The 13,104-nt window shown below is 37.9% G+C and overlaps 1 protein-coding gene across 2 annotated transcripts in view; it reads left to right on the top strand.

Annotated features, from left to right (window-relative positions):
- The window catches only part of ADSS2 (adenylosuccinate synthase 2), a 35,521-nt gene extending 22,650 nt beyond the window's left edge, over nucleotides 1–12,871 (top strand). The window contains exons 4-13 of one of the 2 annotated variants that reach the window (XM_081188132.1): nucleotides 339–389; nucleotides 2,513–2,579; nucleotides 5,320–5,427; nucleotides 5,642–5,723; nucleotides 7,445–7,571; nucleotides 7,879–8,033; nucleotides 8,951–9,075; nucleotides 9,564–9,661; nucleotides 11,098–11,247; nucleotides 12,275–12,871. In XM_081188132.1, coding sequence (XP_081044258.1) covers nucleotides 339–389; nucleotides 2,513–2,579; nucleotides 5,320–5,427; nucleotides 5,642–5,723; nucleotides 7,445–7,571; nucleotides 7,879–8,033; nucleotides 8,951–9,075; nucleotides 9,564–9,661; nucleotides 11,098–11,247; nucleotides 12,275–12,327 — 1,016 coding nt within the window. In that variant the 3' untranslated portion in view covers nucleotides 12,328–12,871. The remainder of the gene's footprint in view (nucleotides 1–338; nucleotides 390–2,512; nucleotides 2,580–5,319; nucleotides 5,428–5,641; nucleotides 5,724–7,444; nucleotides 7,572–7,878; nucleotides 8,034–8,950; nucleotides 9,076–9,563; nucleotides 9,662–11,097; nucleotides 11,248–12,274) is intronic. The other variant, XM_081188133.1, reaches the window with a different exon arrangement.
- Nucleotides 12,872–13,104: the final 233 nt, after the last annotated feature.

Genomic DNA, 13,104 nt, shown 5'->3' with positions numbered 1-13,104 from the left:
AGTGTTTCTATTGCGAGTTAGAGTGTTCATAAGCCAGTGTTTTATATAGATCCATTTTCAAGATATTGTATGTTTGAGACAAATAGCAATGACTGAAATTTGTTTGGTTTTTCCAAGATACATTGAGTTAGTTTTGTGATATTTTCTAAACTGTCTCTTCACTCAACTGATCACATTAGGCTGTAATCCTTTGCACACTTACTTGGGAGTAAGTACCACCAAAGGCAGTGGAATTTTCTTCTCTTTAAAAATGCATAGAATTTTGTTGTTGGCCATTAAAAGTAACTGATTTCTAAATGTGTTTCCCCCCATAATATTTCTTTTGTTGCTTTTCAAAGGATTGGAAGGTTGGGAAAAAAGATTAATTATATCTGACAGAGCTCATATTGGTAAGTAAAAAATATTGAAATATATTAAATGATTCAAAGTATTTTTTAATCTCTAGCTCTGATTTGTTTTTTCATTTGTAAATATCTAGCAGTAATATAGGTTAGAATACAAAGGACTGTGGGGGAATGTTCCATGCACATAGTGGGGCCTTTTGTTGTGCCCACTTCAAATGTAACCCCCCCCCCTTACATTATTCAACAGCAGCTATTGAAAGAGAACAGCCTCCCAACATAGTAGACAGGGTTCTAAAGCTAGCTTTCTGGTATCAAATACTGCATTGGCTATCAAAGTGGAAATCAAACTCTTAAACAAGAGGTGTTTTTTATCTAAACTGGTAATTGTTTTATAGTAAATGTGTTCTTCCACAAATGAATGTTTATGTCAAGATGAATGGTTGGAGGATCATCTTATTTATTGCCTTATGTATAAATAAATGTGCAGTTCGAAAGCACGCCAAAGTGCAAGTAGATAAATAGGTACCGCTCCAGCGGGAAGGTAAACGGCGTTTCCATGCGCTGCTCTGGTTCGCCAGAAAGCGGCTTAGTCATGCTGGCCACATGACCCGGAAGCTGTACGCCGACTCCCTCGGCCAATAAAGCGAGATGAGCGCTACAACCCCAGAGTTGTCCTCGACTGGACCTAATGGTCAGGGGTCCCTTTACCTTTACCTTTATGTCTTCTATACTGCATACTAATGCAATTTATACCAGGGGAGACCAAATGGCAACATGAGCAACATCTAGCCTAAAGCGTGTCTTTATTCGTCTACCTTTTTGGTGTCCCATCAAACAAGAAATGCAAGGGAGGAAGTACCTTGGCTTTCTCTTCTGCCATTAAAATGATTTCTACTGCAAGCATCAAAGGTCTAGCAAACTCATAACAGATGAAGATGGCGGACATTTCCCCAATCTATCCAGCTAAGCTGATCAGGAGACAAGAAAACATTGTGCTGCCCTTGGATTGTCCCCTCCTTTGCTGCAAAACACCAATGAATAGCATGGTTCTTAAGTAGTTTCTCAGGAACAATTCCCCCCCTCCTTGCCTTAAAACACTTGCAACTGCTGTTGTATCACAGAGATTAACCAATTTAAACAAAGATTGTTAAGCAGTGTAATAAAGTTACCTAATATTGATAAGAAGCAGGGTATGTTAAAACCAGCCTTTTCACTTTAATGTTCGAAATGTGTTTCCACTTCAGATAATTGTGTGTTTATGGCCCCTTTCAACACATGCGGCCATTGACAAAGCAAGTCCACCCTTTTGGTGTATTTCTTTGTTGCCTTTGTCAGTCTTAGAATATCGTTGCTGATTAGTGTAAAGGTAAAGGTACCCCTGCCCGTAGGGGCCAGTCGTGTCCGACTCTAGGGTTGTGCGCCCATCTCACTTAAGAGGCCGGGGGCCAGTGCTGTCCGGAGACACTTCCGGGTCACGTGGCCAGTGTGACGAAGCTGCTCTGGCAAGCCAGCACCAGCGCAGCACACGGAAACGCCGTTTACCTTCCCGCTATAAAGCGGTACCTATTTATCTACTTGCACTTAGGGGTGCTTTCGAACTGCTAGGTGGGCAGGAGCTGGGACCGAAAGACGGGAGCTCACCCCGCCGCGGGGATTCGAACCGCCGACCATACGATTGGCAAGTCCTAGGCACTGAGGTTTTACCCACAGCGCCACCCACGTCCCTGATGATTAGTGCAAACCCCCCAGTTATTGGGATAACAAGATGCATTCTATGTATTCTATTCAGCATCTATAACTTCTGCAATATAAGAGAATTTTAAGATGCGTGGAATGTCAGTAGCCCTGGAGAAATGCAAATGTTTTTGAACAGAAAAGGTTTGACTGGCATCTCTTGAGTTGTAGCATACTGTAGTGCTTTGTTTGCATACTTTTGTTTGCCTTGACTTTTGTCTTCACAAATTCAAGTGCTTTTTCTAAAATATTATTTTACTAAACAGCTGTATTTTCTCCAGGTGCTTGTTACTTAAAGTTTATATATCTAGAGCAAATGATGATTTCCAAAATACTTTGGCATACATTAATGAGAAATAATAGCTTACTTTAGTTTGGTACTTAATGCAGGTATTAATACAACAGAGTTCATTTTGTACCCTTCAAATTCCTAGTATTTGACTTCCATCAAGCTGCTGATGGCATCCAGGAACAACAAAGACAAGAGCAAGCAGGAAAGAAGTATGTTATGTGTTGTCAAATGTCTTAATTGTAAATACTGGAAGAAATTTTGAGTGACAGGGAGGGCCTTTCAGCCAGTACACTTCCAGAATCTATTCAATAAGGGTGCATTGCAATAAGATTCTTTCCTAATGTTTTTGCAAGGAAATCTGGGACACCTGTACATTCCCACTTATTTGTATGTACTTTAAGATATGTGATTCAAGGATTCAAAATTAGTTAGTTTATTTTCAACCTCAAGGGCGCAACAAAATTCTCTTCAACTTTAGAATACACTTAAGACATAAGTTTTTGCACAACAGTTTTGTTCTTAAATTGTAAGCCTCAATACCTTTGCAGTTCACTTGGATATATTTTTTGCAGAGCATATATTAAATTCCAAGTAGCATACCCGTAAAACTGTTGCTCTTTATCACTGATGTGAATCTTGTTCTTCAGCAGGAATGGGAAATGTATCTGAATCTCTGGGATCATGTTACAGCATAATGAGTACAGAATATTTTGGGTGTCTTCCAGAGATTCAAGGCTCTTAAGCTCTCTTACCTAATGTGCGTAATGGTGATGTCATGTGATAAGGTTATGATGAATGAATTAAGGTCAGAACTAGGAAATACTAGTGTGTGTGCTTTTTATTTTTCTACCCCACACTGATCCATTGAAATGATAGTGGTATGATATTGAATGATTGGGAAACCTTCACACCCTCTGTGAAATTTGAAAAGTCATATCTGGGTTTTAGCACATTTAATTCCTTTGTACATTCAGAATTAGATTGGTCATGGACAAAAGAGGAAATATTATTGGTCAGGATCCTGTCAACCTGTCCTGGGGTGGGACTTGTTTATTTGCATGTTATTTCGTTGGATTATGTATCCTTCCTCAATCATGGTGACGGTGCTTAATCTGTAGATCTAAGGGTACCCCTCTCTTCTTTATATATTCCTAGGCACTAGTACAACATAAAGATGTTGATTTCATTTCCATCCATGCAGTTAGTATTTTTTAAATTGCACAGCTGATTGTTTTTAAAAAGGCAAGAATCAAACTTGACATATTTCCTTTTGCAAATATGGATGGAGTGGGGAAGTACTGAACTATTAATCATGTCTTCTTAAAATAAATCAAAATAATACAAACCTGACTCAAGAGTTCTGTGGTTGTTGATACTTAGGAATAGTATAACAAATGGACTCTAGAAGTCTAGGTTGTTGCCCTACTTTGACAGGGAATGGATCTGCTGCATTAATGATAGTAGCTCTTTTAAGGAAATTTTTCTCCTTTTGTGAAAAAGTTGGTTGTGCAGTTAACATTTTCCATTTTCCAGAACTTGGCCTGTCTGTATTGTAAATTTGCATATCTGAAGTTTTGCTAGTATCACAGAATGTGATATAGACAAAACAAAATCTGACTGGGTCATTGTATGAGACTCATAACAGGCTGTGTTTACATTCTTCTCCACTCCCTTTTTCATCTGTGATTTGTTTACTCTTAACATTGCAAATCTCAACCTGTCCTACTTCTTGATTGATGCCATTGGCTTGTTTTGCAAACAATACCTAACCATTGTTGATTAAACCTTAACTTAGTGTTGTGTGAACCTCCCCAATAGCTTAGCTATGGTTTGTTCACTGCCATCAAATCATGATCTGTAATCATGGTTTATTGATGGCTTATGAACCTTGATTTAAATTATGGCTTGCTATTACATATGAACCCAGAATCCTTCTTAACAATGGTGTATTTGCTCATCCCACCCCAGATTTTCACCAGACTACTAAAGGCTTTTGGCAAAAGCAGCTGGAAAACAAAACAAAAATTTGGGAAACATTCCATGGTTTGTTTGATCATCTGTGGGACAACTTGTAGTTTGTTAAACCAATTGTTGGAGTTGTCTTAAGACCTCTTGCTATGACAGAAGGACTAATTAGCCTTGGTTCAGGCAACACAGTTCTAAGACAGACTTTACAGTTAGGCATCCAAGATCCTTGATTCATAATTTGACCAGGAATAGGTTTCCTCAATTCTATGGGCTTTTTAATGGAAGATTGGCACAGAGCAGTTTTATAGCCTTTGGGTGGAGATAGGCAAATGGTTTATCATGTGCAGTAGCCATGCTGAGAAGAAAAGTATAGTGCAGGTCATATAACAGGAAATAATGAGCTCCTTACTCCATATAACTGTGGTCTAAAAGCATAAACTATTCTGACCACATTGAATGATAGTGTTGTTTTTGTTTAGTCTCAGTTCTCAGCAGTGTTCCACCACGTTTGAGATATACCCTGTATGTTGCTTTACTTTTAAGTAAGCTCTTCACTCTTAGCATGCTAAGATTCACACCACTACAGTCTCTGTTACGAAAATTCATTGAGATTTGCAAAGAAGAAATGCATATGAAATACATATAAACAATGTGATAATATGTTCGTTCATCCTTTAAGGTAAATACTAAATAATGTTTAGACTGTAGCTTTTAAAGTATTTTGTATATCAGTATTACAAGTAACACTTCTGAGGATGTTTTGCACTACCTGCCAGCATTCTGTTTCTTCTTAATCTTCTCTTCTCCTGGGTGCCCACTGGGGGAAATGTTTGACCTCAGTGAATGATAATTTTAAACTACCAAGTATGTACAACATACTTCCAGAGTAATTTTATTTTTAGAAACTTAACAACAACCTAGTTGAATTGATAGTCACAGATTGTGTAGTATGTGTATGTTTTTTATTTTTGTGTTTTAAAGCTTGGGAACTACAAAAAAGGGAATTGGTCCAGTGTATTCTTCTAAAGCAGCTCGAAGTGGGCTCAGAATGTGTGATCTAGTTTCTGACTTCAATGAATTTTCAGAAAGGTAACCACTTCTCTAGAGTAATGTAAATATTTCAAATAAATTTATTACTAGGGCTTGTATATTCTGATTTTCATATTCTAAAAAATCCCTTACTGGATCTCTCATTTGTGAGTCTCTTTTTGTTTTCACATATGTTAAGTTAAAATCTTTATCAAGGTTTTTTTTAAAAAAACTGTTGCAAGCATAATTTATTTGTACTTATTTTACTTTTTAGATTCAAAGTGTTGGCCAACCAGTACAAGTCTGTTTACCCTACCTTAGAGATAGACATTGAAGGAGAATTGAAAAGACTGAAGGTAAACTGTAGAGGAGTTGTGAATTATTTGCCATAATACACACACACACACACACACACACACACACACAGATGGATTTATCTTTGTATGTTTCTTCTGATAAAAAGATAAAGAAACACTGCTTCTGACACACAAGCAGCAGTCAGTTAACTTATTGCTTTAACTAGCAAATTGCCTGCATTTGGGTTATCATAAGTCAGAAACAAATGGCCCAGTAGCTTTATCACAGTGGTCAGTTATTTACTGAATTACTGTTTGCTGAATCTTACATTTCATGTAGAAAAGGAATCCTGTGGTCTTTTTATCTTTTAGAAGCTCATATTCTACACTGATGTGACAATTCTTCTGAGAGCTAGTGTATAGCTTGGTAAAGGTTTGTGCCCTACATCAGAAAATCATTGGTTAAAGCCTTTTTTGGATACAGTCATTCCTGGTATTGGGAAAATATATGGATCAAAACACATTTTCTCTCTCTTATAGTATTGGAACTCAGGGTCACCCAGTGAACCTTGACATGACCCCAACCCTGAACGTCACAGTAACCTATGCCTGTTCAGCAATACAGACAATTCATAAGGCAGAAGCTGATTGAGATGTAATGGAGTGCTAAACTTCATGCCAGAGGACTAGACCTGTAAAGCTTTCTGCTCTTCAAAAAGTAGGCAGAACTTAGGGATAGTCTGGCCCAAGGGAAATGGACAAAAGGCATCCTGTAATCATATTCAATTGTTAGTTTCCCTGACAGAGGTAGAATCACATGAGCAAAAACAGGGCAGGTGTGCTACCTGTTACCTTTGTTGCCCCATCATGCCTTCCTTTGCTATTCTCCAGTCATTGCAGTAGGGAGGCTGCCATACTTATGCAGCCTCCCTGTGAGATTTAGAATTCTGCTTATGCAGGGCTCTCAAGTTCGCAAGGGGCCTACTAGGTTCAGCAGGTGCCCCGCTGCAGATGTCTGCACTCCAGCGTGTGGGGGGTAATAGTAGTGACCAACACAGTGAAGTGACTAGCACATTCATTTCTACTCTTCCTCTTACTGCATGAGAGGTACACTGACTGAAATGGATTTGTAACAGTGTTGCTTGGAACTATCCAAGGTCATGCAACTTCTGCCTTTATCAGGTGTCTTCCTCTGGAGCATCCACCTTGCTCTACTGACTCTCATTCACACACAACATGAAAAGGTAGTTCTTCATGCAGTGCATAGCTCAGTTGAGGATTATGCTGTCGCAAGATGTGGCAGTGACAGTGGTAGACAAATTTTGTGGAGCATAGGTCTACCAATGCTATTAGCTGTGGTAGCTAAATGGACACTCAAAATTCACAAATAGTGTATCCCTAAATAGTGCTTGCAGGGGGGACAAAGAGGGGAAGACTTTTTCTTCCTGCTCTCTTTGTGAGCTTTCTGCAGATATTTGGCAAGTGTTAGAAACAACATAGTGGATTAGTTGTTAGACTCTTGGTCTGATCCAGCAGGACTCTTAATAATTTTAACTTGAGAAAGAACGAATGAATGACATATAAATGCTCTGTTCTTATGCACATTCTCATTGACACAAAGAATAGCCTATAGTTGACATGGCTAACAAATAGCAAATGACACTTTTATTTTATTACAAGACTAGAATAATTATTTGCCTGCCTGTTTGGTACAGTGTCTACAGTGTGTTTTGAAGATTGTAGTTTACTACATTCTAATCTCTAGGACATGTTTGTCTTAGGGTTACACTGAAAGGCTCAAACCAATGGTGAGAGATGGTGTATACTTTATGTATGAAGCTTTACACGGCCCACCAAAGAAAATTTTAGTAGAGGGTGCAAATGCAGCACTACTGGACATTGATTTTGGTATGTATAAAGTCTTTTTTATCATAGTCACAATGTGTGAGGTACTTGTTACATGTGTATTTGAAGGACTGTGCAGAATACAGCTGTTTAAGACTGGTTGCATTATAGTCGTTCTTATACACTGAATGTTCATTGTACATCTTGGAATTGGAACTATACCACTATTTTTAAGGATGTGTTGTCATTTTAAATAACAACCAGTGTTACTTGCTATTCAATTACCTTTCAGTAGAAAGATGCAATATTTTACATAATTGTGCTACTGTTAGTTCATTCCTATCTTCTCTTCCTTGCCCTTCTGAAACAGGAACTTATCCTTTCGTGACCTCATCAAATTGTACCGTGGGAGGTGTTTGCACTGGCTTGGGTATGCCACCACAGAACGTTGGTGAAGTATATGGAGTTGTGAAAGCATACACAACTAGAGTTGGAATTGGTGCCTTTCCCACAGAACAAGACAATGTAAGTATAGCATTAACATTAATGTGAGTTATTGGAACAAAGTAAATGAATGTACAATTCTCAGAAATATTATTTAACACAGTGGTCTTCCAACCCTTTCCCAACACCTGGGACCCACCTTTAATCCAATATGCATTTGGGGACCCATATCCTTTTTTTTTTAACCATATGTTTGTATGGTGGTAGTGCTTTTGTTACGACCCACCTCAGAACAGGTTGTGACCCTGTAGTGGCTCCTGACCCATCAGTTGAAGACCAATGATTTAAGGTATGCATGGCTGTACTCTCCCAGGCATCAGATTCTGTATACCACATACTTTAAAGTGCTGCTGCTTTCTGTCTGAAATGTAAGTTTCTCAGTCCACAGATCTGCTGCCTGGGTGTTTATATGTGCTTTTAAAAAGTTTTTAACTACTGCTTATTCCTCAGTCCTGCAGAGCCTATATTTCTGTCGGAGAGCAAGCTGAATTCTGTTCTTGCTCATGAATCAGCAGCAGAATTGTTAACTAAGTTCCAGTTGCAGAATCTTTATTACTAGTGACGATGCACGTGAACCAGTTTGCCTTTTTGATTCCAAGCTGAATTAACAGGACTAGCAATTTAAGATTGCCAAGGATTTCAGAGCTTCACAAACAATAACTGAGCTACAACACTCCTTTGAGGTAGCAGGTAGGCATTATACAATGGAATCAACATGGAGTGTTGAGAAAATGGCCTGCTCAATGGTATTTTCACATTGATACCTGGCATTAAAGGTGGCTCCTGTACTTGTATCTTCATCCTTGTTAAAAGTTTTGTGCACTATGTGGGGTTGGAAATGTAAAGTATATTTTGTTTTCTGTTGTCAGTAAATTGTGTTTACATAGAAATGAACAATATTACTCCAGTGTATAACATGACTATATTCTGTTTCTTAGAAAATTGGAGAATTACTGCAGACACGTGGGAAAGAGGTTGGTGTGACCACAGGTCGGAAAAGAAGATGTGGCTGGCTAGATCTTGTGTTGCTTAGATACGCTCACATGATCAATGGATTTACTGCGTGAGTAGTTTGTAGTGTAGCAAGTGCACTGTAATAGAGTATAATACTTTGTAGAAACAATACGAAGTAATGGGAATGAAACTAACACCCTTTAAGTAAAGAACAATGTTTTGAAGACTCACTGTGGAAGACAAAATGGTTTTTAAGTCACAGTACTGATGTAAGACTTGCCAGCTGCCATGCTAATAACTATGATACTCCTTCTGGAAGAAAGTTATCTGATGTTAAATGTTCGTAGTCTCTCTTTGGCTTTTATTCTGGAATTCCAGGGTTTTCCCAGGTTACTTTTTTTTAGTCTATAATTTTAAAGCAAGATGTAAAGGTAGGCTGTCACATATACATGGGTAAGCGTGGCTTCAAAGACTAAGCAACCATGTAAGCCCTAGTGATTTATATCTTTCTTTAAAAATAAACAAATTTACTTCCTAAGATTATAGTTTATATTTGTCTATACCTAACTAACACATCAATATTTTATTTTAAAACAGATTGGCTCTTACCAAATTGGATATTTTGGATGTATTTCCAGAAATTAAAGTTGGTGTTGCTTACAGAATAAATGATAAAATCATACCTCATTTTCCAGGTGAGTGCGTATGATCATGTGTGTGTCCATACTATAACTTTTCCAGTGGTATATTTAATGCTAGATGTATCCCCTCACTATGGTGTAGGTTCACTACTGTTGTTTTTTATTGTTGCTTCTGTTGTAATTTATTCATCAGCTGATATAAAAGCCACAAGGCAAATTGCAGTATGTAAAATTTGATTCGTACAAAATTACGTGAAATATTAAAACATAGTAAATAATACTTAAAATAACAGAACCATAAAATTCTAGAGTTGGAAGGGACCTTGAGGGTTATCTAGTCCAAACCCCTGCAGTGCAGGAGTCCTTTGCCCAATGTGGGGCTGGAACCCATGAAACTGAGATCAAGTGTCTCATGCTGTACCAACTGATCATACATTACTCCTCAGAATAGTCAGAGTGGAATTCAACATTGCACTCTTTCAGTCGTTCTGTCTGTGCAAGCATGGCAAATTGCCAAATAGAATAATCCTCTTTCTCTCTCCCCCCTCCCCTCTTCTGTGGGATGTTCTGACACACACACCCCGAGCCATTTTTGGGGAGTGCGGAGGAGAAACCATGTTGGACAAGCTGAAATCATGGTACAAGGCTTCCACTGATGGGAGCTTGTTAGATGAATCCCCAAAACTCCACTGACCCCAAACAAAATGAGCATGATAACCATAAAATTAACTAATGAAAAAAATGCTCTAACAAGAGCACCTGAGGTATTAGCAATTAAATGTCCAGGAGAATACTTTGCCTAGTTCCTAAAATATGTTAATATAAGTACTAAGGGAGGCTCTTTGGGAAGAGCACTCTATAGTTAGTTGCCCTTAATTTCCCCATAGCAGAGTGGGGAACATCTGACCTCCAAGCTTAGATTTTGACTGCCAAACCTCTTTATTTGGCTCCTGAGGCTATTCTCCAAAAAAACCCCCCACAAACCCACCGGACCTACACCTGACATCTTATGTGGTATCGGGTGTTAAGACAGAGATACAGCTGCATTGCCTACTTGTACAGCTGATACCTGGATAAAGCAGGATTGAAATTTTGCGTGAGGAGTTCAGCCCTGCTGAACTCCATGGGAGTTTTCCTTCCCATGGACCAACTTTGACAGGTTCACCAACCTGTCATGCGTGGTGGAGGAGATTAAGATCTGGCCTCTGGACCCAAAAGGTTCGTCATCCCTGCTTTATAGGGAATCTGTCATTTCCCTCACAGTAGTTAACTTCCTTTCCCTATATTTCACCTATGCAAAGGATTTTGGGATGGCTGTTAAGTTGGTTACTGAGCTGTTTTGCACAGCCATTCTTTTGCTTCTTCATCTTTTATTCCTTTGGGTGACTTGAGGTTGTAAAATTTGCTTATCTGAATGATTAAACAAGTCTGATATTATTGTCAACGGTAAGACTATCTGTTACACTGCTGCTTTTTTTTTTTTAATAAAGCAAACCAAGAAGTCTTAAATAAAGTAGAGGTTCAGTATGAGACCCTCCCAGGATGGAACACAGACATATCAAATGCAAGGACTTTTGATGAACTGCCTGTAAATGCACAAAACTATGTTCGATTTATAGAAATGGAACTAGGAATTCCTGGTAAGCAAAGCAGTTTTAAAAAAATGTTTTCAGGGATCTATTAGAAGCAGAAGTACTTCTAAGGAAATGCTTTGTCATTGAGAGTATTACTCATCACTATGTTTGTAACTGCCGGTTTGTAGACTTGGGTCTGTAACGCGAAACATCATAATTGGTAAAGTTGCTCTGAGGGTCTGTATACTGCTTCATAGTAATTCATAATTTGTGTAGGTAGCTATTTCTAGAACTAGTCATTCCTGAGAGTCACACTCAGTGAAAGAGATAAATCAAGGAATCTGAAGTCTTGGCTTTCAAGCTAGTGACTAACATGGATAACATTTCTGTTTCATTGTAAACCTGTTCACTTGTTTCCAGATCACTTCATGGTCTTGAGTCCTGAAAATGAAATTGTTTTAACTTGAGACATTAATTTAAATAGATTTGGAAGAGCCTTTCGAATCACCTTGAGTAACTAGAGAATAAAATTCTGTAATTGCTGTTGTTCTCTAATCAAAGTAGTATTTTCTAGTTGTATGTGTTAGATTACGCTCCTAGCTTTGCTTAGTTTTTACTTGTGATATTTCTGATATTTTGTATTCTGCATTCTGGTTAGATGTCATTGTTAAAACTGAAAAAATAGAAATAATATTAAAAAGGGAATGTTTTAGTGAAATATACCGAGATTTTGTGCATTGTATTTGGGGGGGGGGGAGAAATGCCAATTACTGATTTGAGTGAAATCAGTAACCAATTCTGTAATGCTTTTCAAAATTGCTTGAAAAGCTTTGGCCTTAGGGGGACAGAACTACTGACATCAGGTAAATAACATTAAAGAGCAAGATATCATACAGTTAGCTTTAAGTAGCTGCATGACTATTGAGAAACAATTATTTTGGCAAGTCTTTGAAAGTATCCGTAGAATACAGTTCTGTATGCACTTACCTTGGGAGTAAGACTCTTTTGAGTAGACAGGTGTAGGATTTGCACTAGTATCCTAAGTCATCTGTTCCTTCAGAGTGTCATGCAAAATATATTTTTCTTTCTGCAGTTAAATGGATTGGAGTAGGAAAATCCAGGGAGTCGATGATTCAGCTCTTCTAAAGATACTAGATAAATGGAAGAAAAGAAAGCACACTCCACAAAGAGACTGTCAATTCTTATATCTATTATTCTTAACCTAAGCAGCAATGATTTTTGGAAGTTGGACATTATATTTAAGAGCTAAAGATGGTCTGGACAAATAATTGTTACTGCTGTAAAAGACTTTGGCAACTATCAGTATCACTTCACAAATTCCAGGGCATTTGTCACTATTGCCACCATTTGTCAAGGTGCCACCAGATTTTTTTCTCCTTCAGATGTTTGTCCCAACACTACCTTTCTAAATCAAAGGTTGTACATTACTTTCATGACCATATGTCTTTATTGTCTCTGCTTTTGGTGGTGTTACTTCCTGAAATTTTAGATGCTTAAAATAATTAATGCAGTTTTGCACAGAGTTTTACATCCTCATTTGTACTCCTAAAGCTGTTGTTACCTGTATGGCTGCTGTAGTAATGTGTGATTAAAGAGAGGGATGATTTTATAATGATGAAGAAAACTCTTTTTTGTTACAGGTTTTTATTAAAACTATTATGAAATGATAGTTTGGAAGGGATGTTTAATATGTAAACAGTGCAACAACTTAAATTATAAAGTAAGATACAGAAAACATATTGTAGGTCTATTATACTCACTACTGAAAGGAGTTCATTAATACATTTTTAGCTGTTATGATACTTCTGCGTTTCAGCTTTTATTCCTTCTGCCCTTCCATCAGTTCATTAGCCTAGTGTCAAATCCATCAAATTTCAAATATTTAGAGGATTATCGGAAACT

This window comes from Podarcis bocagei, assembly GCF_964188305.1.
Source record: "Podarcis bocagei genome assembly, chromosome: 3".
Lineage (NCBI taxonomy): Eukaryota > Metazoa > Chordata > Lepidosauria > Squamata > Lacertidae > Podarcis > Podarcis bocagei.
The sequence above is the reverse complement of the archived record's forward strand: the minus strand, read 5'-3'. Positions and strand labels throughout refer to the sequence as shown.